The 27839-nt window shown below is 45.0% G+C and overlaps 1 protein-coding gene across 1 annotated transcript; it reads right to left on the bottom strand.

The window, feature by feature from the left end:
• Nucleotides 1-1386: 1386 nt before the first annotated feature.
• Nucleotides 1387-27249, bottom strand: LOC311136900 (laminin subunit beta-4-like). Its single transcript, XM_084171214.1, has 35 exons — nucleotides 27158-27249; nucleotides 24777-24825; nucleotides 23701-23858; nucleotides 18430-18565; nucleotides 18000-18073; nucleotides 17684-17872; nucleotides 17491-17554; nucleotides 17163-17377; nucleotides 16901-17021; nucleotides 16503-16691; nucleotides 16118-16273; nucleotides 15904-16016; nucleotides 15638-15717; nucleotides 15040-15196; nucleotides 14766-14897; nucleotides 14497-14682; nucleotides 14230-14342; nucleotides 13976-14096; nucleotides 13701-13872; nucleotides 13333-13476; nucleotides 10137-10368; nucleotides 9759-9916; nucleotides 9408-9632; nucleotides 9074-9291; nucleotides 7031-7127; nucleotides 6516-6885; nucleotides 4861-5021; nucleotides 4515-4717; nucleotides 4153-4356; nucleotides 3914-4058; nucleotides 3612-3819; nucleotides 3379-3514; nucleotides 3026-3196; nucleotides 2754-2907; nucleotides 1387-2606 (listed from the first exon to the last, which is right to left on the bottom strand). Exons 2-35 carry the CDS (start codon nucleotides 24799-24801, stop codon nucleotides 2467-2469), a joined length of 5367 nt encoding a protein of 1788 aa, XP_084027340.1. The 5' UTR covers nucleotides 24802-24825; nucleotides 27158-27249; the 3' UTR covers nucleotides 1387-2466.
• Between the last annotated feature and the right edge of the window lie 590 nt (nucleotides 27250-27839).

Here is a 27839-nt window from a genome sequence, read left to right on the forward strand (position 1 = left end):
TCTCTACCTTTTTCCATCTCATTGACCATGTTTTGTGGTGAGGAGAACACACCACTTACTACTAATGTAATTTCCATCCAGCTGTTAATGGTTAAGTGCCATGTTTGTTTTGCTTCAGTAAGACATTGTGCTGTATACAATTGAACTGAGTTAGCAGCCTTTGTTGCCAGGTTCTAGATCCGGCTACATCTGGCCCTTCATTGGACACTGTGTTAACAAACCGCCAAACGAGCTTCAATTCCATACAACACTCCTTCAGTAGCCTCCAACTGCTCTTAAACACTAGTAAAACTAAATGCATGCTCTTCAACCGAACGCTGCTTGCACCCGCCCACCCGACTACAATCACTACTCTCGACGGGTCTGACCTAGAGTATGTGGACAACTACAAATATCTAGGTGTCTGGTTAGACTGTAAACTCTCCTTCCAGACTCACATTAAGAATCTCCAATCCAAAGTTAAATCTAGAATCGGCTTCCTATTTCGCAACAAAGCCTCCTTCACTCATGCTGCCAAACATGCCCTCGTAAAACTGACTATCCTACCGATCCTTGACTTCGGCGATGTCATTTACAAAATAGCCTCCAACACTCTACTCAGCAAATTGGATGTAGTCTATCACAGTGCCATCCGTTTTGTCTCCAAAGCCCCATATACTACCCACCACTGTGACCTGTATGCTCTTGTTGGCTGGTCCTCACTACATATTCGTCGCCAAACCCACTGGCTCCAGGTCATCTATAAATCACTGCTAGGCAAATCCCTGTCTTATTTTAGCTCATTGGTCACCATAGCAACCCCCACCCGTAGTATTCGCTCCAGCAGGTATATCTCACTGGTCATCCCCAAAGCCAACACCTCCTTTGGCCGCCATTCCTTCCAGTTCTTTGCTGCCAATGACTGGAACGAACTGCAAAAATCTCTGAAGCTGGAGACTCTTATCTCCCTCACTAACTTTAAGCATCAGTTGTCAGAGCACTTTACCGATCACTGCACCTGTACACAGCCCATCTGAATTTAGCCCACCCAACTACCTCATCCCCATATTGTTATTTATTTTGCTCATTAGCAAATATCTCTATTTGCACATCATCTCTTGCACCTCTATCATTCCAGTGTTAATACTAAATTGTAATTATTTTGCACTATGGCCTATTTATTGCCTTACCTCCATAACTTGCTACATTTGCACACACTGTATATATATTTTCTGTTGTATTTTTGACTTTATGTTTTGTTTACCCCATATGTAACTCTGTGTTGTTGTTTTTATCGCACTGCTTTGCTTTATCTTGGCCAGGTCGCAGTTGTAAATGAGAACTTGTTCTCAACTGGCTTACCTGGTTAAATAAAGGTTAAATAAAAATAAAATGCAACTGACATCTAGGATTTTACACGTCAATTACAAAATGGACAATGTACATTTAATGCCGACCTGTACAAAAGGCAAGAGAGAGTGAACATTCCGGGGCCAGAGTAATGACAAATGGATGCATTCCAAACCCAGCTGGGACCCATTCCAAACCTAATAGTGTGTTGAATCTCATCACCTCCAGCTAGGCTGGGGGCACCATCGTTTCAGGACAATAACAAGCTCACGAAATACCAGTCAAATCTTACAAAGAGATCTACTTCCACCAAAGACCAGGGTACAAACTGGAAAATAATTGGGGAAAATTTAGAGGTAGAATAGCATAAAAACCTGAAAAAGGTCAGCAAGAAAGCTTTCCCCCTTTTTTTCACATTAGACCATTTAAGCAGTAGGTCAGGTTGAAACATAATAATACATATCACAAGACAGTAAAGAATGCGCATACAAGAGGCTTCTTTCTCAACTCAGTTTTATGATCACCAAACGCCTCCATGTGGCGGTTTAGGAGAACTACACTCAAATTCAGTCGCAAAACTCGAGCTAAAGCAGAAAGGGAAGGGAAGTTCCCTGTCTAGCTGCAATAAACAGTATGTAAGGACATTCATTTGACACAATACATCCTCCAACCTGAGAGAACCCATATTTGATATTGCATCAGAATAGGACCAGGTTCCAGAATCAGACCCTTTTGAGCATGTCTTCAATAAGTGAAGTCAAATAAAGAGAAGAAGCTAAATAAAAGTTAAATATGTAAAATAATACATATCAATGCCATTCCGCACACTCAAGATAAGATCATTATTATAGCAATTCGCTTATTGGACTACTCCTGGTCATGGTTTGGGGTCAATTCCATTACCCATATCTTTCATTGAGAAATGTCAGTATGCATGAATATAATTTCAATCTCTTGAAATGACAGAGTTGACAGCAAAATCATTACACAGGTATTATAGAAAGTTGTCAGTGCTGCCTATGTCACCTGTAATGACATGCTTATAAAGTCGGCATTATAATAATTGCTCGAAGTCTGTGACCCTGTATATCCCCTTGAAGATAGAACCCTGAATCATCTCTTGATCCACCTGGGGTCTTAGGAGGTACAGTTAATGTACCCATCCACACGCGCAGCAATCTCCTTTTGGAGGGCTTCTACCGTCTCCAGCAACATGGCAACCTCCTTGGCCTTGTCCTCTTTGTTTCTGATTAAGTCTTGGATCTTTTTCTCCAAGTCTGAAGCAACAAAGAGAAAATGAAGACCATGATTAGTGGATTCTTTGAAATGGGTGTGTTCCTGCTGATGTGGAACAAAAGCCTGCACACCTAGTGGCTCTCCAGGATATGAGTTGGATAGCTCTGTTTTAAAGTCCTGAGACTTACCGTCAATTTGTTGAATTTGATCTTGAACGTATTTTGCGATTTTCTCTGCCTCCATAGTAATGTTCTTCAGGCGTTCGTTGGCCACTTCATTATTGCCCTGGTTTATGTTTCCATTCTTTAGCTTATCAAACAGCACATTCACCTTGTCAAGCCCCTGGCAAATAAGTCATAGAAAAACAAAACCACATACCTATTTAGGATTATACTCACAGTATCATGACATAGTACCAAAGTGGTAAGTGAGTAGTGGTAATTAAGTGGACACAACGTACCTTCTCTGCGTCAGTAGCGGTACCTAGGGCTGCATCTGCATCAGCTTTGGCCTGTTCCGCCTGCTCTCTGTTCATCTCTGTCTTGTTCTTCAGAGCCTCAATCTCCTCCAGCATCTCTGGAGTTCTAGTAGAGTTCAAGTTAGTCTCTATGTTGTTCAGTTTCTTCTCAATCTGAGGGCCATGACAAATACATCAAGTTATGAGAAAGAACATTCTTTCTTCTGCGAGATGAAGAGGTGGAGAGTCTGATGGATGTTTAGACTAATACAAATACGCACAAGCAGGAATGGGTAGAGGGACAGAGACACAGAGAGAGAGCGAGAGAGAGTTTGAAGGTGTTAAGAGAGAATTACCTCTTTAATCATCTGGTCCGCCATGCCATTGCTTTCCTTAGCCTTCTCCAGGTCTTGCTCAACCTTGTCCTGTGTATTCTCAGTGTCCGCCATGGTTTTCTTGATATCCGTAACATCAATACCCTTGGTTCTGTCCCTAACACATTGACAACCATGGTACAAATATGGTCATTTAGCATGCTGGTTTATACAAAGTGACAGCTACGCATATAAAACATATGGTACTGGCTAACCTGATATCTTGAGCTTTCTCCAGCAGGTCCTGGGCTGTCTTGGCTTGGTCCTTCAGTTTTTTCAGATCCTCCTTGAACTCAGTGAAGTTGGTCAGCACGCCCCGGATGTTCTGGATCATGGAGCGGATGTCGTCCGGAGAGCCCGGCAGCTGGAAGGCCAGAACAGCATTGACCAAATTCTCTATGTCCTCTGGTGCCACCATATCATCTGTTAGCAGAGAAGTCAGCCACACAAGTCAAGTCAACAAATCACGTTTTTAAGGGATCTTTACATGGACATTTCAAGCTTATATCCAGCCGACCTGTGAGGTAGTCTTTGACCCTATTGATGAGGTCCTTGGTGTCGTTCTTCTCCCTGTTAAACTTCTTCTTGCTGTCAGTGATCTTCTTCTGTAGCTTCTCTGCCTGCTCATGGGTGCCTTGGGTCATCTGTTTGGCCTCATTGATCTGAACAGGATAAATTGAGACTTGTGTCATACACTCTTTCATTTGAAAGCAAAAATAAAGTAATACATCTGTAGAGTTTTCCTTGGGAACATGCCTTGATCTTGGAGTCCCCTAGTTTTTGGAGCAGGTCGATAAGGTCATTCTCTACTTGCTCAGCTGTTTCTGTGGCGTTGTGGCTCACAGGGACGCTGCCCTTGCATGTAGGACCCCCACATTCTCTCTGTCCCAGGAAGTCTCGACACAGCGCACCCCCACACTCTGATTTAGAGCATTCCTCATCGCCTGGCGCTCCACAGATCTAGGAGGAGCCAAAGAGTGTAACATGGTTTATATCCGAATATTTCCATGGCTGACTACCAACATGGTGCTGGCGACAATTGAAACAGACTGCCATTCACGCTAACACATCACTCTTTTGATGCATGCAGTGCAAGCACTACTATAAGGGACACTCACGTTTTTGTTGAGTTTGGCCACACTCAGAGCCTTGACATTCTTCTCCAGCACCTCCATGTCTCCCAAGATGATGCAGCTGGACAGATGGTCTTTGACCTCCTGCCGTGTGTCCATGGAGTTCTCCAGGGCCCTCTCGGCATCCTTCACCTTCTTCTCTTCAGCCATGAAGTCTGCATGCAGCTTCCGGATCTTCTCCAGGGCCTCTGGATCAGCATCAAAATAAAAGTCCACACAAGTCAGAAACACACTTTACATTTGATCAATTACATTATATAGAGTTGCTCTCTACACACAGTGAAGTTACAGTGAATTCAATTTTTTTAAAGAACAATATGGCCATATGTACCCTGCATTTCCTTTGGATCTAGTGTTGGCACCTCGCTGATTTTGTTCCTTAAGTTATCCAACAGCATCTTGAACTCATGGTGGATGTTGTCGATCTCAGTGTTCAGAAGAGATGATGAGTCCATGATGATGGCGTTGGGGTCTATTGTGTCTTTGAGCTTCCTGTGAGGAAGGAAAATGTGTACAGCTCCAAGGTTACTGCCAACATATAGTGTAAATCACTTCACCTCATGGTTCAACTTACACAAATGACTGATGATTGGCTGAGAGAAAGTGATGATAAAATGTTTGTGGGGGCTGTTTTGTTAGACTTCAGTGCGGCTTTTGACATTATCAATCATAGTCTGCTGCTGGAAAAACGTATGTGTTATGGCTTTACACTCCCTGCTATAATGTGGATAAAGAGTTACTTTAACAGAACACAGAGGGTGTTCTTTAATGGAAGCCTCTCCAACATAATCCAGGTAGAATCAGGAATTCCCCAGGGCAGCTGTCTATGCCCCTTACTTTTTTCAATCTTTACTAGTGACATGCCACTGGCTTTGAGTAAAGCCAGTGTGTCTATGTATGCAGATGACTCAACACTATACACGTCAGCTACTACAGCAACTAAAATTACTGCAATAGTTAACAAAGAGCTGCAGTTAGTTTCAGAATGGGTGGCAAGGAATAAGTTAGTCCTAAATATTTCTAAAACTAAAAGCATTGTATTTGGGACAAATCATTCACTAAATCCTAAACCTCAACTACATCTCATAATGAATAATGTAATATATAATTGAGCATGTTGAGGTGACTAAACTGCTTGGAGTAGCCCTGGATTGTAAACTGTCATGGTCAAAACATATTGATACAACAGTAGCTAAGATGGGGAGAAGTCTGTCCATAATAAAGCGCTGCTCTGCCTTCTTAACAACAATATCAACAAGGCAGGTCCTACAGGCCCTAGTTTTGTCACACCTAGACTACTGTTTAGTAGTGTGGTCAGGTGCCACAAAGAGGGACTTAGGGAAATTGCAGTTGGCTCAGAACAGGGCTGCAGGGCTGCCCCTTAAAAGTACACAGAGAGCTAACATTAATGACATGCATGTCAGTCTCTCATGGCTCAAAGTGGAAGAGAGATTGACTTCATCACTACTTGTTTTTTTAAGAGGTGTTGACAAGCTGAATGTACTGAGCTGTCTGTTTAAAATACTAGCACACAGCTCGGACACCCATGCATACCCCACAAGACATGCCACCAGAGGTCTCTTCACAAGTCCAGAACAGACTATGGGAGGCGCACAGTACTACATAGAGCCATGAATACATGGAACTCTATTCCACATCAGGTAACTGATGCAAGCAGTAGAATCAGATTTTTAAAAACAGGTAAAAATACACCTTATGGAACAGCGGGGACTGTGAAGGTACAGAAACACGCATACATTGTGATATTGTTGTATGATGGTATTATACATTTTGTATTGTGGATATGTAGTGGTGTAATAATTTTATATGATGTACTGTTTTATCTTTTGTTTTATATGTAATGTAAGTGCTTTAATATGTGTGGACCCCAGGAATAGTAGCTGGGGATCCCTAATAAATACAAATACAAACTGTTGAACAATAATATTCAGAAAGGAAAAAAGTGAGAGATTGTTGTTTACATACGAGATTCTGACAGACAGCTTCTCCACGTCTTTCATCCGAGGTAAAGAGCTCTCTGTCAGGTTCACCAAATAGTCCAGCTTGGAGTGCATCTCCAGCATTCGTTGCCACTGACGACTGTGTCCAGATTCTAGCTGCTCGCTGTGGTGAGGGATGAAGGTGCGCATCCTCTGGGCGGCACGGTGGACATCGGTGACGTTGTCCGCCCACAGGACGGCACAGGGGTGGCACGGGGTGCAGGCGGGGAAGACTTGGTCATACCCAGGGGCACACTCGTCACAGAAGATGCCCATCACACCAATGCGGCACAGACACTCACCAGTCAATGGGTCACAGGCGGGGCGGTCGGTACCCTCCATGTTACAATCACAGGCTATGGAGACAGGATAAGAAGGGAAGGGACAAGTGTCAATCATTCTTCTTTTACGGTGAAACACCATTGTCTCTCTTTGTGGTGCTAGAAACTAAAATACCCAATACTTAGCCATCATCAATAATCACTTTCGGCCACAACTTACAGACACACTGCAGGTCAGGGTTCCCAAAGTGATTCTCCCCACACTCATCACACTGTCTGCCTCCAAACTCAGTATGACACTGGCACTGACCAGTCACCTATAGAGTCAAATATGAAGACTTACCAATATAGTATGGGCTACTATAGAATACAGTCAGGTCCATAATTATTGGCACCCTTGATAAAGATGAGCAAAGAAGACTGTATAAAATAAATGATACAAATACTGAGCTATATTGTATGCAACATTTTTTTTGTACAATTATTTTATAGTACACTAATACAATTGCTCAGAGAATGTGATTTAGTTTAAAGGGGCAGTGCAGTCAAAAACGTGATTTCCACTGAGTATACAAAACATTAGGAACTCCTTCCTAATATCGAGAGTTGCACCCCCTGCCTTTTGCCCTCAGAACAGCCTCAATTCATTGGGGTAACTATGGACTCTGCAAGGTGTTGAAAGCATTCCACAGGGATGCTGGCTCATGTTGACTCCAATGCTTCCCACAGTTGTGTCAAGTTGGCTGGATGTCCTTTGGGTGGTGGACCATTCTTGATACATATGGGAAACTGTTGAGCATGAAAAACCCAGTAGCGTTGCAGGTCTTGGCACAAACCGGTGCAGCTGGCACCTACTACCATACCCCGTTCAAAGGCACTTAAATATTTTGTCTTGCCCAGTCACCCTCTGAATGGCACACATAAATTATCCATGTCTCAAGGCTTAAAAATCCATCTTAAACTGGTATCCTCCCCTTCATCTACACTGATTGAAGTGGATTTAACATCAATTTGGGACATCAATAAGGGATCATAGCTTTCACCTGGATTCACCTGGTCAGTCTAGGTCATGGTGTCCTTAATGTTTTGTACACTCAGTGTAGATTTGCCAATAACAGCTAGTTTTCAGGTTACATATCCCTCCCATTAGGCTCCTCCAATTAGGTCCCTCACTCAGATCACTCCAATAAAGTTTTAGCTAAATTCTTGCTTGAGAAATTGCTTTTTGCTAAGAAGCTATGTTACTTTTTGACAATTTTAAATGAAAACAATCACAGAAACCAGGTTTCCAACCCTTTTTATGTGGGATAATAAAAATGGCACGACAGGCCTGATAGAAACAGCAAATCTGGCAGTACATTTCCAAATGTCGACAAAACAGAATACGCTAGGCAAAGGTGTGATCAAGGTGTAAAAGAAAAATGGCGGTGGATACACCTTTAATGCGCAAATATTGATATAATAACCATCATAAAGCTCTGGATAAGAGCGTCTGCTAAATGACGTAAATGTAAATAAAGTGCTCAGTGATTAGCTTGATGCTCTTTTCCAATAAATATCCTGGTGACTTGATGATCGATGCTTGGCTGCCGTTTGAAAAACAAAGATAATCTTGCTCAGTTTTGTCCATAATAACTGACCAGTTGAATCCAGGTGAAAGCTATGATCCCTTATTGATGTCACCAGTTAAATCCACTTCAAATCAGTGTAGATGAAAGGGAGGAGACTTTAAGCCTTGAGACAATTGAGAAATTGATTATGTATGTGTGCCATTCAGAATGTGAATAGGCAAGACAAAAGATTGAAGTGCCTTTTTCTCGCTGAACAGTTTCCAATGTGTATCAAGAATGGTCCACCACCCAAAGGACATCCAGCCAACTTGACACAACTGTGCGAAGCATTGGAGTCAACATGTGCCAGAATCCCTGTGGAACGCTTTCGACACCTTGTAGAGTCCATGCCCCGATGAATTGAGGCTGTTTTGAGGGCAAAAGGGGGTGCAACTTGATATTAGGAAGGAGTTCCTAATGTCTTGTACACTCAGTGTATATAAAACACAGGAAAATCCCATTTTTGACTGCCCCTTTAAACAAAATGTTTCTTTGAGCAATTATATTAGTATACTATAAAATATATAATTTTATACAGTCGTTTTTGCTCATCGTTATCAAGGGTTCCAATAATTTTGGACCTGACTATATATCTTAATTTATCCATTATCCAAGTATGTAAAATGAAGTGCTAGGGAGTATTGAGGCCTTGCCTTGTCACAGTGGTTATTGAAGGAGTTAGCAGGATCACATTTGCATGGTTGGCACCCGGACTCTCCCTGAATGTTCCAGAAGCCGTTGGCACACTCGTCACACAGCGTTCCCACCGCGCCTGCCCGACACGGGCACTGACCTGTCAGCGGGTCACAGAAACACGGGCTGCCCAGAGGGCACTGGGTCACATCCGTCCCCTGCCGGTCACAGGAGCACTCTGGGGAACACACAAACAAAAATAAAGACAGTAAAACACACATAAATAGCCACATATCATATCCAAACAGTCATGGGATTTGATGACAATTTTGATACTGTGTGTCCCTGCTATACCTTTGCAGTCCTGGGCCAGTGCGTCTCCATAGTAGCCAGGCCTACAGCTCTGACAGTTGGGTCCCTGGGTGTTGTGGAGGCAACGCAAACACTCGCCCGTCACACTGTCACACGCGTCACTGTCAGCAGGGTCGATGTTGTTGTTACAGAGACACTCCACGCAGCCGCCACCCGGCTTGGTCAGGCCACTGTAGAAACCAGCAGAGCAGGCATCACAGAAGAGACCTGAATGGAATATGGGTGGGGAGAGAAACGTGGTTCAAAGGTCAGTATTGAGCAGTCAAACTAGCCAGTAGCTTCATCAAATGTTGAAAAGAGTGCACATGCACCTACATAAACACACAAACACACCTGTGTGTCCAGTCAGGCAGTCACAGGTCAGGCTACCAGACTCTGGGTCCTTGTTGCAGGTGCTGGCGAAGAACCGTCCACTGGACTGAGTGTCAGGACACAGACAAGGCTCACAGGGCTCCCTGGAGACTGGGTCACCAAAGTAACCCTCCACACACCTGGAGCAACCAAACACACAACATTCATTATTCAGTCTGACTGACACTGTGTGTACTGTACACTGGCAGATCTGTGACTGTAGAAAGAATGATAGTCAGAGGAGTTGGCACACACAGATATGGAACCAGGCTATAGATATGGGTTGATTATAATATGGAAATGTGAATAAAAACGTTTAAATGAATGAATGAATAAATAAATGAATGAAAGAACCTTCACCTCTCACATCTGTATCCGGTGGAGTGCTCCCTGCAGTCCAGGCAGGCTCCAGTGTCCTGGTCACACAGTTCAGCCAGGCCGTTGCAGTCACAGGGCCGACACAGGGGGAAGCTGTAGTACCCCGGCAGGCAACGGTCACAGCGTCGCCCACCCACCTCCATACGACACGGACACTGACCTCTGACCTGGTCACACAGCTCCGCCACCGCACCGCGAGGGTCACACTCACACGCTGGAGGAGGGGAGGTTGGAGGGGGAGGGAGAGAGAGCGATCGCGAGAGACAAGAGAACGAGAAAGAGAGAATATCTTCTCTTATTCAGGAAAAGGTTTAGTCACAATTAGAACACAACAAAGACCTCACAGCATCTTTTCAAACACATACACTATGGGTCAAAAGTTTTAGAACACCTCCTCATTCAAGGGTTTTTCTTTATTTTTACTATTTTCTACATTGTAGAATAATAGTGAAGACATCAAAACTATAAAATATAACATACAGTGAGGGAAAAAAGTATTTGATCCCCTGCTGATTTTGTACGTTTGCCCACTGACAAAGAAATGATCGGTCTATCATTTTAATGGTAGGTTTATTTGAACAGTGAGAGACAGAATAACAACAAAGAAATCCAGAAAAACGCATGTAAAATTTTGTATAAATTGATTTGCATTTTAATGAGGGAAGTAAGTATTTGACCCCCTCTCAATCAAAAAGATTTCTGGCTCCCAGGTGTCTTTTATACAGGTAACGAGCTGAGATTAGGAGCACACTCTTAAAGGGAGTGCTCCTAATCTCATCTTGTTACCTGTATAAAAGACACCTGTCCACAGAAGCAATCAATCAGTCAGATTCCAAACTCTCCACCATGGCCAAGACCAAAGAGCTCTCCAAGGATGTCAGGGACAAGATTGTAGACCTACACAAGGCTGGAATGGGCTACAAGACCATCGCCAAGCAGCTTGGTGAGAAGGTGACAACAGTTGGTGCGATTATTCGCAAATGGAAGAAACACAAAAGAACTGTCAATCTCCCTCGGCCTGGGGCTCCATGCAAGATCTCACCTCGTGGAGTTGCAATGATCATGAGAACGGTGAGGAATCAGCCCAGAACTACACGGAAGGATCTTGTCAATGATCTCAAGGCAGCTGGGACCATAGTCACCAAGAAAACAATTGGTAACACACTACGCCGTGAAGGACGGAAATCCTGCAGCGCCCGCAAGATCCCCCTGCTCAAGAAAGCACATATACAGGGCCGTCTTAAGTTTGCCAGTGAACATCTGAATGATTCAGAGGAGAACTGGGTGAAAGTGTTGTGGTCAGATGAGACCAAAATCGAGCTCTTTGGCATCAACTCAACTCGCCGTGTTTGGAGGAGGAGGAATGCTGCCTATGACCCCAAGAACACCATCCCCACCGTCAAACATGGAGGTGGAAACATTATGCTTTTTCTGCTAAGGGGACAGGACAACTTCACCGCATCAAAGGGACGATGGACGGGGCCATGTACCGTCAAATCTTGGGTGAGAACCTCCTTCCCTCAGCCAGGGCATTGAAAATGGGTCGTGGATGGGTATTCCAGCATGACAATGACCCAAATCACACGGCCAAGGCAACAAAGGAGTGGCTCAAGAAGAAGCACATTAAGGTCCTGGAGTGGTCTAGCCAGTCTCCAGACCTTAATCCCATAGAAAATCTGTGGAGGGAGCAGAAGGTTTGAGTTGCCAAACGTCAGCCTCAAAACCTTAATGACTTGGAGAAGATCTGCAAAGAGGAGTGGGACAAAATCCCTCCTGAGATGTGTGCAAACCTGGTGGCCAACTACAAGAAACGTCTGACCTCTGTGATTGCCAACAAGGGTTTTGCCACCAAGTACTAAGTCATGTTTTGCAGAGGGGTCAAATACTTAATTCCCTCATTAAAATGCAAATCAATTTATAACATTTTTGACATGCATTTTTCTGGATTTTTTTGTTGTTATTCTGTCTCTCACTGTTCAAATAAACCTAGCATTAAAATTATAGACTGATCATGTCTTTGTCAGTGGGCAAACGTACAAAATCAGCAGGGGATCAAATACTTTTTTCCCTCACTGTATGGAATCATGTAATAACCAAAATATATATGAGATTTGAGATTCTTCAAATAGCCACCCCTTGCCTTGATGACAGCTTTGCACACTCTTGGCATTTTCTCAACCAGCTTCACCTGGAATGCTTTTCCAACAGTCTTGAAGGAGTTCCCACATATGCTGAGCACTTGTTGGCTGCTTTTCCTTCACTCTGCGGTCCGTCTAATCCCAAACCATCTCAATTTAGTTGAGGTCGGGGGATTGTGGAGGTCATCTGATGCAGCACTCCATCACTCTCCTTCTTGGTAAAATAGCCCTTACACAGCCTGGAGGTGTGTTGGGTCATTGTCCTGTTGAAATACAAATGATAGTCCCACTAAGCCCAAACCAGATGGGATGGCGTATCGCTGCAGAATGCTGTGGTAGCCATGCTGGTTAAGTGTGCCTTGAATTCTAAATAAATCACTGACAGTGTCAACAGCAAAGCACCCCCACACCATCACACCTCCTCCTCCATGCTTCACGGTGGGAACCACACATGCAGAGATCATCCGTTCACCCACACTGCGTCTCACAAAGACACAGACTCTAATGTCCATTGCTCGTGTTTCTTGGCCCAAGCAAGTCTCTTCCTTTTATTGGTGTCCTTTAGTAGTGGTTTCTTTGCAGCAATTTGACCATGAAGGCCTGATTCACACAGTCTCTTCTGAACAGTTGATGTTGAGATGTGTCTGTTACTTGAACTCTGTGAAGCATTTATTTGGGCTGCATTTTCTGAGGCTGGTAACTCTAATGAACTTATCCTCTGCAGCAGAGGTAACTCTGGGTCTTCCATTCCTGTGGCGGTCCTCATGAGAGCCAGTTTCATCATAGCGCTTGATGGTTTTTGCGACTGCACTTGAAAAAACTTTCAAAGTTTTAACTTTTTTGGTTACTACATGATTCCATATGTGTTATTTCATAGTGTTGATGTCTTCACTATTATTCTACAATGTAGAAAATAGTAAAAAATCAAGAAAAACCCTTGAATGAGTAGGTGTTCTAAAACTTTTGACCAGTAGTGTATATATATTATGGTATGTAACCATAGAATGTAACCATAGAAAGCTGTTGTCATGGTGACATACGTGCACAGCCGTTGGGTCCGAAGCCGAAGTTCATGGGGGCGCAGGAGTCACAGCAGCGGCCAACCACATTGGCCTTGCACTCACAGAGCCCTCCGAATTTACTGCAGGAGGGGCCATGAGAACCCTGGATGTTACACCTGCAAACTGGAGACACCGGTAATGGCATTACACACCCACTTTGGCTTTTTTCGAAGTCTCATACCTTCGCTCAGGGCTCAGAGCTAGCTGAAAATAAGTGCCGATTTCTGAACGGTTGCCAGAATGAGTATATACCTACAGTGTACACTGTGATAAATGACTAAAATGTAAATATGTAATGTAAATGATAACGTTGAGATATTGTTTAGGCTAGGCCATGGTTTACTCACGCATGGCTCCGTTGTGTATGCGGGCCGACAGGCTTCCGATGAGGCCCTTACACACATCAGGCAGGGTCTCCTGCTCAGCAGCCAACTCAACACAGCGGAATCTTCTGAACGAGTCCAGCTCACTCTGCGAACAGAAGTCCTGCACAGACTCCATCTTAGGGATCAGACCCATCTAGAAACAGGAAGTGCATGGGTTTAACAGGGTACCTCAGAAGACTACATCTCCCATGACAGACAATATTATGATACAAATGATAATGTGATGGTATTCCCACTGAGTCGATGAGGGTATGTGAGCTGGACTGAGGGTTAGAGTTGGGCTGCTTCCTAAAAGTGATGTCCACATAATATCTTCCTCCTGCGTTCAGACACACAGGCGTATCCAAAATGGCAACCCTGGGGACAAACACACGATCATAATGTTATCAGACTTAGGAGTATGCAGGTAAATACTGTACAATTCACCTCGGGTGTGACCTTAGGTTGATATTGATGATATATTATGATAATGAGTGCAGTTGCCTTTTACCTGGCAGCCCCAGGTATGGTGAGTGTTTTCTCCCCTGTCGGGTTAGTGGGACATCCTCCATCACCAGCCAATAATGGAACAATGCTCACAGAGGCCATCCAGTCATCTGGCGACTTCAGAGACCAAAGTAAGCACAGTGTCCAACTTTGAGGGCACAATAAATATAAGCTCAAATTCACACAGAAACTATTTCACATGCACACACATCAACACTTACAGCGTGTTTCCATGGTTTCACATGTTTTTAGTTGCTATGGTTGCCCTCACCTCTGGTTCATAGCGGATGACTAGATGGTAGTCAAGGGTTGCTGGGAGGTTGTCCACAGTGAACCTAAGCCCCGCACCATCCAGGACCCGCACGAATCCTGGGCCGGTCCAAGTGATTGGTACATCTGGGGTCCTCTCCCGGGGCACAATCTGGAGCGCTGAGCCTGGGTCCAGGCGAATGGACCTCTGATGGAAAGAAACCCAGTGTGAGTTGCTAATTAGTACTACACTAGTACTGTGTAAGTAAGGTATTGAGCCATTGCTAGTACCTGTCCCTGTCTTCTCCTCCTGGCTCGTCTCTTGCTTCTCCTGGTCAGGACCAAGCGGCCATTTTGATATTTGAGGTCATAGCCCTGCTGTCTGTAGTATTCCTCACACACAGGCATGTCTGTGGGTTTAAACTGGGAGAGGAACACACACAGACACCAACTTAGGGTTTTTGAATTGCTGACAAAATCCAATATCAAAAGTTTGACACTGAAGCTTTCCATCCACAGCCATTTGCCACAATGCTGGAGGTCAAAGGTCATACTCAGGCCTCACCAGAGAGGAGGAGTTTTTTCCCTCCAGTGGGGCAGCGTTCTCTGCCTCGTACAGGTAGTAGTCCAGAGCAGCAAGGAAATGTCCAGGAGCAGGATCACCACAGCTCCGGCCCACCATGTTGGGCAGGCACTGACACTGGCCGTCCACTGAGGAGCACCTGTGGACATGACAGACAGGGAGATACAGCCAATCAGGTTGGACAAGTGGGCAAGTCAGAACACGCTTAGCCCGGGGTGTATTCTGTTTCAGAGGTGAAACGTTCAGAATGTTTACATAGAAATTTATTGAGTAGAACAGATGTGATTGATGATGAGCATTTCACCTCACTGAATAAACCCCAGGTGTTACGTCAGTTACGTGAAGTAAAGGTCTAGTGTGGCCTAGGGTGGTCTAGCAGTCTAGGCAGCTGCCTCCAGTGCACATGTACCACTGCAGCATGGGTTTGAATCTGGCCCACTGCTATTTCAGCACACTCTTCTCCATCTTTCACCTCTATCCAATATACAAAGACTTAAAAATATAAAAAAATGAAGTGAGATTTTCACTGGACAGTTACTTTAAGAAGTCATTATGTACTGTACAATGCTGTTTTACACACGTGCTGCTGTAGGCTCCTCCATGGTCACATTCACAAGGTGAGCAGGTGTGTACAGTGTTCCCCAGACCCCAGTAACCTGGCTAGAGAGCGAGACAGCAAGAGTGAGATGGAGAGAAAGAGAAAGAGAGAGAGAGAGAGAGAGGGAGAGAGATCAATCAGGACGTTGGTGGCATTAAGTTTATGGTAAGAGCTAAATCACAATAAATGTGACAGAAAGAATCAACTCCATCACTACAACACTGGTTGTCATGGACACATGGTCCTACCAGACATTGGTCACACAGGGGTCCCGTGGCGAGGCGCTGACATACACACTGGCCTGTCAACTGGTCACATGGGTAGGGGGTCAGGACACTACCCAGGAAGTTACACCTGCACCCTAAACACAGAGGACCAATCAGAGAGAGGGATGAACCACAGGGAGGCCACCATAGATATAGAATGAGTCCAGCAGATCTGGCTCTTGGTAAAGATTCTTACTCTGGCAGCCAGTGGGGTCCGCCTGGCTGAACCCGTAGAAGCCAAATTTACAGCGATCACACCTGTCCCCTGCCACGTTCTCCTTACACACGCAGCGGCCCGACACGGGGTCACACAGGCCGTTATCCAGGGACCCCGTCGGATCACAGTCACACGCTGGAGCAGAGGGAGCCAATGAGATCCACCGTTAGAACAGGATGGAAAGAGATTGAATGACATCGATGCACAGCTTCATATACCGTGACATCAATGCAAAGCGTCTATTGACTTCACTTCATGGGAGTAGTACAAGACCTACAGGGACAACTTCATATAAATCATTGCCAGATTATTTGCCTGGACCAAAAGCCCAATCTAGATATAAACCTGCTAGAAGCTGACTTACGGATACATCCCCGAGGGTCTTCCATGGAGAGCTGGGGGTCCTGGTAGAGATAGGGTCGGCAGCGTTCACACTGGGGACCCATGCGGTCGTGTCGGCAGTTGTCACACACACCCCCGCTGACCCCCCCACTGGCCTGGTACTGGTCTATGTCGAAGTGACACGTCTCCGAATGACCGTGACAGTTACACCCTAAGTGAAGAAACAAACACCATCATAATACTTATACAATGTAATACACTCTGAATTATCCCATTTTCCACATAAGTATGATTCCATCAATGATGGCTTGGAGGGGTGTCCGAGGCTTTAGCTCATAGCATGTTAGGCATTTCAGGTTTGAATCCCAGTTCATGCATAAACACCAGTCAAATAGTAAATAGCCCATTAAAGTGCATTACTTCTGCAGACATGTGGGTCAGTTTGGCCGGCCGGCCTCCAGGGGACATCATTGTAAAAGTCCTGGCATCTCTCACAGTTTGTGCCCACAGTGTTGTGTTGGCATACACAGCGCCCGTGAATCTAAGAGAACAAGATCAGAGATACACAAAGATATACGGAGGCAAACAATACTTGAAGAACCCAAAAGAAAACCGTTCAGGATTCAATGTGGCCATTATGGATACAGTACAACTGCTATAGTCCCTTCTTCACCATCCTCACCATGCCACGCTCATTTAAGACGTCTCCTCGGGTGCCATCCACGGGCATACACATGCTGGCATGGCCATTGCAGAAGCAGCTGCCGCGCACCACCATTTCGTACAGGGCATAGTAGTACTTCTCCTGAGGGTTCCTCTTCTTCCGCGCCAGTAGGGTGTCACCCAGGGTGAACAAATGGGTGAAGTTGACCCGCAGGTTGGTCAAGGTGATCTGCTCTGAAGGGGAGAACATATCAAATGGGTGAAAGTGTTTTTTTTATATACATATAATTCTACATTGTTCCACCAATGGTAATAATGCAATGAAAAGTATAGGAGCTGTGTCTAACCTTGAATATGGGGAGCATATGGGTTCTCTATGTCAAAACTTGGATCTAGAGCCTTCAACACCACCTGTAATGTAATCATAGATACGTGCCATATGTTTGGTTATTGCGTGTTACATCGGTGTGTTAGTCACTCTAGATAAGTGTCTGCTAAATGACCAAAATGTAAACGTGTGTGTATGTATGTGTATTTCACCTCTCCGTCAGTAGATGGCTCTGAGGCTGAGTATCTGCTGTCACAGATGACATCATCGATGCTGTCAGCCGGCCCTTGCGAGACCCAAGGGAAGTGGGAGGCACAGTCCTCTGCAAAGTAGCGGAACACCTTCCAACTGTGCCCGTAGTCTTTGGACCTCTCCACCAACATGGCGGCAGGACGGAAACTCTTCAAGGCCAAGAAAAGGAAATATTATCACTCCACAGGAAGTCTCAGTGCAGACAGAGCGAAAATTGTTAAGAACACTGTGTTATGGTTTGGCTGTGAGAGGTCTTAGACAAGGGGTGTTAGATACCTTGAAAGTGAGGACCAGATGGCTGAACTGGAAAAGAGTCTCCAGATCCAGCCGGATACTGACTTGATGAACCCCTACATTGATGGATGTATAGTGGTATCAGTGAATGTTGTGAGAAAAGATTTACTGGTGCCAAGGCCAAGGTCTTTTGTATCAGATGGAGTCCAAAAGTCCCTAAAAGGGATTTTCCATGAGCTGTCATTGTACAGTAGGCTCTAGCCTAGCCATTCAAAAGGTGTTGGAACATTCTTGCTCACCTCTTGATATGATCAGACTGAGTTCAAATACATGCGTCAAATACTTTCAAGTGATTTAGTTAGCCCTGTCGGTACTCAAGCTAAAGCTCATCTCAAATATTTTCACGTAAGTAACATTATGTTTTTGACCTAGGCCTGGCTATCATACAGACAACATCTGGAATGAGACCCACCGTTCTCAGACTGCCACCACTTCATTTTGCGCTCAGGGCCAAAGTTGGTGATGACGTTCTCAATCTGGTGGCTGTCTTGGTTGTTGTAGAGGTTGTAGGGCTGCCTGGAATCACAGCTGAAACACTTCTGCTCATCCTGAGAGAGACAAAAAGGGACATTTTCCATTTTGTTGCTAGAAATGAAACAGTGGTTTTACACAACTCATTGGTTTGCCATGGCAACAACTCTAATAACTGAGTGAGCGATTAAGTTACACTTTTTGTCCTACAATTAGTTCTCAACTGCCCCAAAACAATGAGGCAGTATTTTACGAACAAAACGTAACTTATAAAGTCATAAGGCCATAAATCATACAAAAGTGTATGGAACTTCCATGCGATGGTAGGCGTGTGAGGACATGCATTCACCAACACTGGAATAATCCCATTAAATCAACTCAGTCAGACAAGGTATGAACCAGAGGGCATCTTAAGACTGTACTGCTATTTACAACTGTCAATCGGTGGTTAGAGAACAACATTTGCCATGCATCTGTTCTGACTAACAAATAAGAAATTGAATAAAATAAAGAACCAAAATGAACTAGAAAAATAAATGCAAAAGTGGCACACACCCCACATACCTATCACCTGTCAGGGGAGAACAGGGGGAAGAGCTGTGAGAGGGAGAAAGGCAGAGAGTGAAACATATAGAAATAAGGTGTGTTAGATAGAAAAGTGAAGGGGAATGAAGGGGAAGCAAGAGCACTATGCAAGCAATCATCATAGCGAGAGCACAAAAATTAGTCCCAGAGCGTGTTCAGTGAAAAGACAGGTAATGGCCTATAAATGTGGCAGATCAAGACACGTCTGCAGTATGAAGCATCTTAAGGGCGAGCCACAGAGCTGTCAATCAAATGGAGAGAGTTGTTCTAAAACAACGCTTTATATCCTATTCCAACCTTCAACATCTGGCTTAAAACCTGTTGAAATTCTGTAGATAATACTGACCAGGTTTCTAAATGTAATCAGTTACGTTTACATTTCTAATTTAAAAAAATCGTAGTTACTTTTGGATTACTTTGCCCTTAAGAAGACGAAAAGGATACATCAAACGCATTTGGTGTGTCATCATAGTGGTCGCTGACTTGTGGTCAAACTCGCTCAGGTGAAATAAACGTAAACTTGCAAACTTTTTCAATGCTGAACTAAATGTCATTGAGAAAACAAAGGTGTCATAATGTATTTATTTTTTATCGCAAACATCCTTTTAGAATTTAAAAGTAATGAAATAAGTAATCTAGTTTTCTAAAGTATCTGTAATCTGATTGCAATATGTTTGCTGGTAAAGTAACTGATGAAAGTTAGTTCTTTATAATCAGATTACATGTAATCAATTACTCCTCAACCCTGGTACTGGCAAGCCTGATGTCTTTTTGCGTGGGATCACAGCTAAAGTACATGCATGCATGTGTCAATCTGTCTGTCACGGAATCAGCCGAGGCTGCCCCTCCTCCTGGCTCGGGCAGGCTTCGTCGTTCGTCGTCCCTGGAGTACTAGCTGCCACAGATCTATGTTTCGGTGTTTGTCTAGTTTGTCCTGATTGTTTTCACCTGTTTCCCATTATGTTACATTGTATTCCCTTTATAACCCCCTGTCTCTCAATAGTTATTGTGTGTGATTGTTTTCCGTGAGGTCGGCAGTGTTCGGGTGTATGCTGTTCCTCTCTGTTTGGAGGTTTTGTTTGTATTTGATTTACTGTGCAAGTAAAGTTCGTCTGCCAGTAGCTCGGTGTCCTGCGCTTGACTTCGCTCACAGCATACACGTCGCCCTGACAGAATCACACACCACTCATGGAGTCAGCAGGAGCGGCGGTGCCAGCTGGATCAATGGAGGAACGCGTCGAACACCAAGCGGCCATGATCCAGGCTCTCGGCACCGCCATGGAACGGGTGGTGAGCACTATTGAGCGATGGGAAAGAGGGGGTCTGCCTACGCCTCCTCCAATGATACCACCACCATCGGCGATGCCCATCGTTTCACCTCCGGGGTCCAGTGGGATTCGGCTCTCGCTCCCGAGGGCTTATGATGGCACAGCGGCCGGGTGTCAGGGTTTCCTGCTCCAGGTTGAACTCTACCTAGCAACCATCCACCCGGTGCCCTCGGGATACGAGAGCGTGTCCGCCCTCATCTCCTGTCTGTCCGGCAAGGCACTGGAGTGGGCCAACGCCGAGTGGGCGGGAATAGACGCCGCTACTGTCAACTATGCGGAGTTCACCCGCCGCTTCAGGGCAGTATTCGATCATCCACCCGAGGGTAAAGCGGCGGGTGAGCGTCTATTCCACCTTGGACAGGGGAGGAGGAGAGCACAGGAGTTCGCGCTGGACTTCCGGACGCTGGCTGCCAACGCGGGATGGAATGAGAGGGCCCTCATCGACCACTACAGATGTAGCCTGAGGGAGGACGTGCGTCGGGAATTGGCCTGCAGGGACACCAACCTCAGCTTCGACCAACTGGTGGACATGTTGGCTACCCGCGGACGTCCGGATTCAGGGCCGTCCATTCCATCCCCCAGCACTTCCAACCGACCCCTATGGAGCTCGGAGGTACTGGTGCTAGGGAGACCAGGAGGGAGGCCGTCCCCTGCACCAACTGTGGCCGCAGAGGACACACTGCTGGTCGGTGCTGGGGATGGTCTCCTAGGAATCGAGGCAGTAGGCAGCGCACTGATGAGTCATTCCAGGTGAGTAGGCACCCAACTCACCCAGAGCTCTCTGTTGCGCATACAGTATGTGTATTAAAGTTGTGTTTCCCGAGGTTTCTCCTCACTCCCAGCATAAGGCACTAGTAGATTCAGGAGCAGCTGGGAATTTTATCGATCGCCAATTCACCTATAAGTTAGGGATTCCTATTGTACCTGTTGATGTGCCCTTCCCCATCCATGCCCTAGATAGCCGCTCTTTGGGGTCAGGATTGATTAGGGAAGTCACAGCGCCTCTCAGGATGAAGACGCAGGAGGGCCATGAGGAGATACTACGTTTGTATTTGATTGATTCTCCTGCGTTTCCCGTGGTGTTGGGGCTTCCCTGGTTAACATCTCATGACCCCAACATTTCATGGCAACAGAGGGCTCTCAAGGGATGGTCTGATCAGTGTTTTGGGCGGTGTGTAGGTGTTTCCGTAGGGGCAACGACGGTGGAAAGCGCAAACCAAGTTCCCACCATGCACATTCCACCTGAGTATGGCGATTTGGCACTCGCCTTCTTTAAAATACCTCATCGACAGGGGGATTGTGCGATAGACCTCCAAATAGGTGCTGCGCTTCCGCGTAGTCATGTGTATCCTCTGTCTCAGGAGGAGACGTCGGCTATGGAGACATACGTCACAGAATCTCTGAGACAGGGATACATACGGCCGTCCACTTCCCCTGCGTCCTCAAGTTTCTTTTTTGTGAAGAAGAAGGATGGGGGTTTACGCCCGTGTATTGATTACCGTGGTCTCAATCAGATCACAATCAAATACAGCTATCCTCTCCCTCTGATTGCTAGTATGACGGAGTCATTACGCGGGGCGCGATTCTTCACAAAATTGGATCTCAGGTGCGCATTACAACCTGGTGCGCATTAGGGAGGGAGATGAGTGGAAGACAGCATTCAGTACCACCTCGGGTCACTATGAGTACCTCGTCATGCCATACGGTTTAATGAATGCTCCTTCAGTCTTCCAATCATTTGTGGACGAGATTTTCCGGGACTTGCATGGACAGGGTGTAGTGGTGTATATTGATGACATTCTAATATACTTCGCTACACGAGCCGAGCATGTGTCCCTGGTGCGTCGAGTGCTTGGTAGACTGTTAGAGCATGACCTGTATGCGAAGGCGGAGAAATGTATTTTCTTCCAGGAGTCCATCTCCTTCCTGGGACATCGGTTGTCCGCGTCAGGGGTGGAGATGGAGATTGACCGCGTTTCTGCCATGCGTAATTGACAGACTCCCACCACGGTGAAGGAAGTGCAGCGGTTCTTGGGTTTTGCCAATTACTACCGGAGGTTTATCCGGGGCTTTGGACAGGTAGCAGCTCCCATTACCTCCCTGCTAAAGGGGGGTCCGGTGCGTCTGCAGTGGTCGGCTGAGGCGGACAGGGCGTTTAGACATCTGAAGGACCTGTTTATCTCGGCTCCGGTGCTGGCACATCCGGATCCCTCTTTGGCATTCCAAGTTGAGGTAGATGCGTCCGAGGCTGGGATCGGCGCTGTGCTGTCTCAGCGCTCGGGTACGCCACCATCACTCCGCCCCTGTGCTTTCTATTCTAAGAAGCTCAGTCCGGCGGAGCGCAATTATGACGTGGGGGACAGGGAGCTGTTAGCTGTGGTTCAAGCCCTGAAGGTGTGGAGGCATTGGCTTGAGGGGGCTAAACACCCTTTTCTCATTCTGACTGACCATCGTAACCTGGAGTACATCCGGGCAGCGAGGAGGCTGAACCCTCGCCAGGCAAGGTGGGCTATGTTTTTCTCCCGATTTGTATTTAAGCTCACCTATAGACCAGGGTCACAGAACGCTAAGGCAGACGCCCTGTCCCGACTATATGACACAGAGGAGAGGTCCATTGAGCCCACTCCCATACTCCCGGAGTCTTGTCTGGTGGCACCAGTGGTGTGGGAGGTTGATGCGGACATCGAGCGGGCGTTACGTACCGATCCTACTCCCCCACAGTGTCCAGAGGGTCGGAAGTACGTGCCGCTCGAGATTCGCGATCGATTGATATATTGGGCTCACATGTCACCCTCCTCTGGTCATCCTCGTATTGGTCGGACAGTGCACTGCCTTAGTGGGAAGTACTGGTGGCCCACTTTAGCTAAGGACGTGAGGGTTTATGTTTCCTCCTGCTCGGTGTGCGCCCAGTGTAAGGCGCCTAGACACCTGCCCAGAGGGAAGTTACAACCCCTACCCGTTCCACAACGGCCGTGGTCTCACCTATCGGTGGATTTTGTCACGGACCTTCCCCCCTCCCAGGGGAACACGACGATCTTGGTCTTGTTTGTATTTGATTTACTGTGCAAGTAAAGTTTGTCTGCCAGTAGCTCGGTGTCCTGCGCTTGACTTTGCTCACAGCATACACGTCGCCCTGACACTGTCTGTCTGTGCTTGTGGAACATATCTGTTTTGACATTAGTACTGTGTACAGAGACAGATGAACATATGCAGACAACACTGCCTTCAACACCACATCTCTAGTTTGTATATAGGAACAGTGCACCACAGAGCCCCCCTATCAAGATTTAAGTCCTGACCTCCAGGTATCCGAGGATGCAGTAGTTCTGGGGCCTGTTCCGTCCACAGGTGGAGGAGGCTGAGAGCTGGGCAGCGCGGCCTACCATCAGGTCCCCCAGCTGGGGGTGGCAAGAGTTCACATCACAGTCTTCCTGGAGGAGGGCCCCAGGCACCAGCACTGGAACAGAGAAACTGAACAGTCAGAGGGGTCAAGAAAGAAAACATATTCTTATCCTTTTCTTTTGCTTTAACCTGTTTAGTGTTTGTTTATAGATTATAGATGAACACTAAATGTAATACAGGATTTAGAATGAAAAAGTATGATGTCAAGGCTGCACTATAATAGCTAGATCATGGAAGATAATATTATGAGTATTGTGCTTCAGTACTATTTGTTTTGTAAGGATTTAAACCCTATGCTCACAAACAGTATAGTGAAAAAAGGATACATGCATTGACTATACTTACAGTATGTGTAAGCTGTCATTATGTAAAGATTATAGGTCATTATTAAACACTTTGGTGCTTTTGATTATATCCAGACACTGTAATCATCAACAAGCCAGATGTTGTGCTTCTTTTCCCTTTCTAAGTAAACATTTTAAGTAAATTACAAATTGTTTTAAAGACATGTCATCTTTGATGGGGCCTTTACGAAAATAAGTATTTTATTAAACAGAAATAAAAACGAATAAAACCAAAAATAATACAATTTCTAAGATGACCAAAGTCACTTTTTATAACACTCAAAACGTCTACTTAACAATTGTAAAGTTGTCCATACATGACTAAAATGATATCTACCATTATGAATATTAGGGAAAATATGGAAATAAAAATGTATTCCGCTAGAGAAAGCAAGTGCCAACAAGTGGAAATATTCTCCATCAGTGTGCAGCAAGTGATCACACGCCTGTGGAGAGAAGATTCATGGACTATAATGTCAAAGAGATTCTTCCTGCCAAAAACAAGACAATTGAATCCTGCCCCTGTTGAAACAAATAGCTGTGAAGATCTGTGTTTTTCCTTTTTCTGCTACATGTGATTTGCCTGTCATCAATTCAAATAGTGCCAAAGGAAGGTGAGTGTGACTTACACATGAGCAGGAACAGAGAAACCATTCTGCAGGTTGTTGGCTGCCAGACCTATTTGGGTGGTAGAAAACAACCCAGAGTGTGAAAACACAATATATTTGCTAGATATTACTGCACTGTTGGAGCTAGAAACATAAGCATTTTGCTGCACCTGCGATAACATCCGCAAATCTGTGTACACAACCAATAAACGTTGATTTGATTTTGAAGACCGAGTCACCATGTTTTCAGTTCACTGGACCCAGATTAAGCCTATTCCTTGACAAAGAAGCAGACTCAACAGAGATGCTCTATTGGAGGTGCTTTTTAGTCCAATAATGAATAAGGGTCCAGTGAACCAGACCAAAGTGTTTATCACTGTCAATGGGGAAGGGAGGGAGAGGGTCTGTAAAAATTAATTAGTCAGGTCTTGGTCATAGGTCAGACAGTGAACAACACATTAGCCGAAAAAAATTGCTGCATTGAACAGAGTTCAAACAAACAGAGTGTAGAGTGGAGAGTTGATGTCCAGGACCTTTCTACCAGTACAATTTGGTGAGGGTATTCACATTATCACAGGTCAAATCAAGGTTTCACCAACATGCTGATAAATAGGTCCAGACATGCTGGGCAGGTCATTATTTTGGCTACCATGGCTATGCCCACATACAATGACAATGCCCCCATCCACAGGACACGAGTGGTCACTGAATGGTTTGATGAGCATGAAAATGATGTAAACCATATGCTATGGCTGTTTCTGTCACCAGATCTCAACCCAATTGAACACCTATGGGAGACACCAAATGATGGAATTTCTCGTGGAAGAATGGTGTCACATCCCTCCAGTAGAGTTCCAGACATTTGTAAAAATTGATGCAAAGATGCATTGAAGCTGTTCTGGCCCAACGTCCTATTAAGACACTTTATTCACATTTACATTTTAGTCATTTAGCAGACGCTCTTATCCAGAGCGACTTACAGTTAGTGAGTGCATACATTTTTCATACTGGCCCCCCGTGGGAAACGAACCCACAACCCTGGCGTTGCAAGCGCCATGCTCTACCAACTGATCTACAGGGGACTTATGTTGGTGGTTACTTTATTTAGTTAGTTACCTGTATATTGTCACAGCAAAATAATCCTGCAGCAACAGGACTTGAACGTTTAGTCCATAATGTTACTTGATCGGTGGTTTGGCTATTAGCTGGACAAAAGTAGGCTACATGAAAAGTTCAATGCTGTTAATATAACTGTGTGTTAGTGTGGGTTTTCAGTTAATTTATATAAATAATCTGCATTTGCTGCAGTGCAGGAAAATTCTCCACAACAAAAGCGTGATCAAATTAAGATCCTAAACTACCACATGTTTAGGCAATGTATTGTAAATACAAAGTGCCTACAACAGTAAAGTTTACACATACCACAGAAGCCATTCGCTTCATCAGTAAATATTCAGATCATTCTGGTGATGTGATATTAGCTAAGCTGCAATGCCTTTGGTGGTGTGACTGATTTGACCATCTCCCTAATTGTATGGGCTACTTTTCTCACATCGTGGGTCATATAGCCAATTCACAATGGGAGACTTAAATGCATGGCAGCAAAATAATATGCCCAAGGGACTACATTGGAATGTACAATGCCGTATATCACGGTTCTCTGCAAAAGTGCACCCTCAAGGGAGGAATGAACTTTATTGGGAATGTATGGGCCTCAAGAGATAGTTTGGGGATTTACTCTAGGCTATGCTTCGACTTGAATCATGAAACCATTCCATACAGTAACTCAAATCTCAGGTGAAAAACAGTCGCTAGAATTGAATGTACAGCAAGCAATCCAACATGCTGTAGCTGACATTGCCTGAATGCATATCAAACATCATATATAAAAGACAGTTGGCAATAATGTAGGTTTTAATGGACAGTATACTGTAGACCTTACTGAAAAAGAGAGAAGAGAACAAAGTATGTACACCATCTTTTCTTGGCATCGTGTTATCACTAATTGCATGAAAAAGCAATGATCTTCTCCTTATTGTTGGGACGTCTTCCAACAATGTGCTGCAGAATCAAATGAATATCCCACAAAAGTCATCAAAGAGGCAGTGAAACAAGATGTCATCTCAAACATATCACACTAAAATTACTTCAAACCAAATAACTGCCAACTACTCAGGGGGGAAAAGTATGAGACCTATGTGAGACCTTTATTTGATAAGTGATCTACTGCACCAGATTTGCCTCAAGTCAACTTCCCAATAGAGTATCTGATAAAAAAGTGATGATGCAAGAACAAAACGTATGTTCCATTCAAAGCTTATTACAGACCATATCATAAGATCGGTGCAACAATACACTAGCTAGCTTTCTCATATCATAACGCAGACAGTAGTAGTACTTACAATATGAGCAGTCTTCCCTGTATGCTTCCAGAATCAGCGCTTACCTGCTCCAGACCCTGACTGTGATCACAGCGGTAATGACATGGAGTCTCAGCATGTAAGAGCACACCTGAGCGCCATACAGAGAGAGAGCAGGCCAAACGAAGCCCCCGGGGTGCAAGTGAAGGAGAAGGAGGATTAGGTTTCATTCAAAGCTGACACATCCCTCTCTCTCCCTCTCTGACTTATACCTGAGGTAGAGTACAGCAAGAGGGAGGGATTTACTTGGACAAAGACACAAACACAGAGTACACACAGAGTTACTGAGGTATGCTCACCTTCCCTGGATGTAGTATAGTACGAGACAGCGGTTTACCCTAACAAAAACATAGAATACACCAACGGTCTCTTCTTTATATTCACCATAAACTGTGTAGTGGAGTGGATCCAATTCATAAAGCAATGAATTAGAACACATAGAATAGTGTCTGAGTGCACACCTTGCCTGGATACCATACAGTATGAGAAAGGGGGATTCAACCAACATAAAATAGTCTCTACTAGTGCATTTAAACCAAATACTGATACAGTTGTATCAAAGAAATAGAACACACATCGTTGTCAATCACAGATAATGAAGTAGATAAAACCTAGGTGGGTATTAATTCAGAAACAGATGAATTTCCAGATAGCACCTCCAGAA

The sequence above is a fragment of the Coregonus lavaretus genome (genome assembly GCF_964263955.1).
Source record: "Coregonus lavaretus genome assembly, chromosome: 11".
NCBI lineage: Eukaryota > Metazoa > Chordata > Actinopteri > Salmoniformes > Salmonidae > Coregonus > Coregonus lavaretus.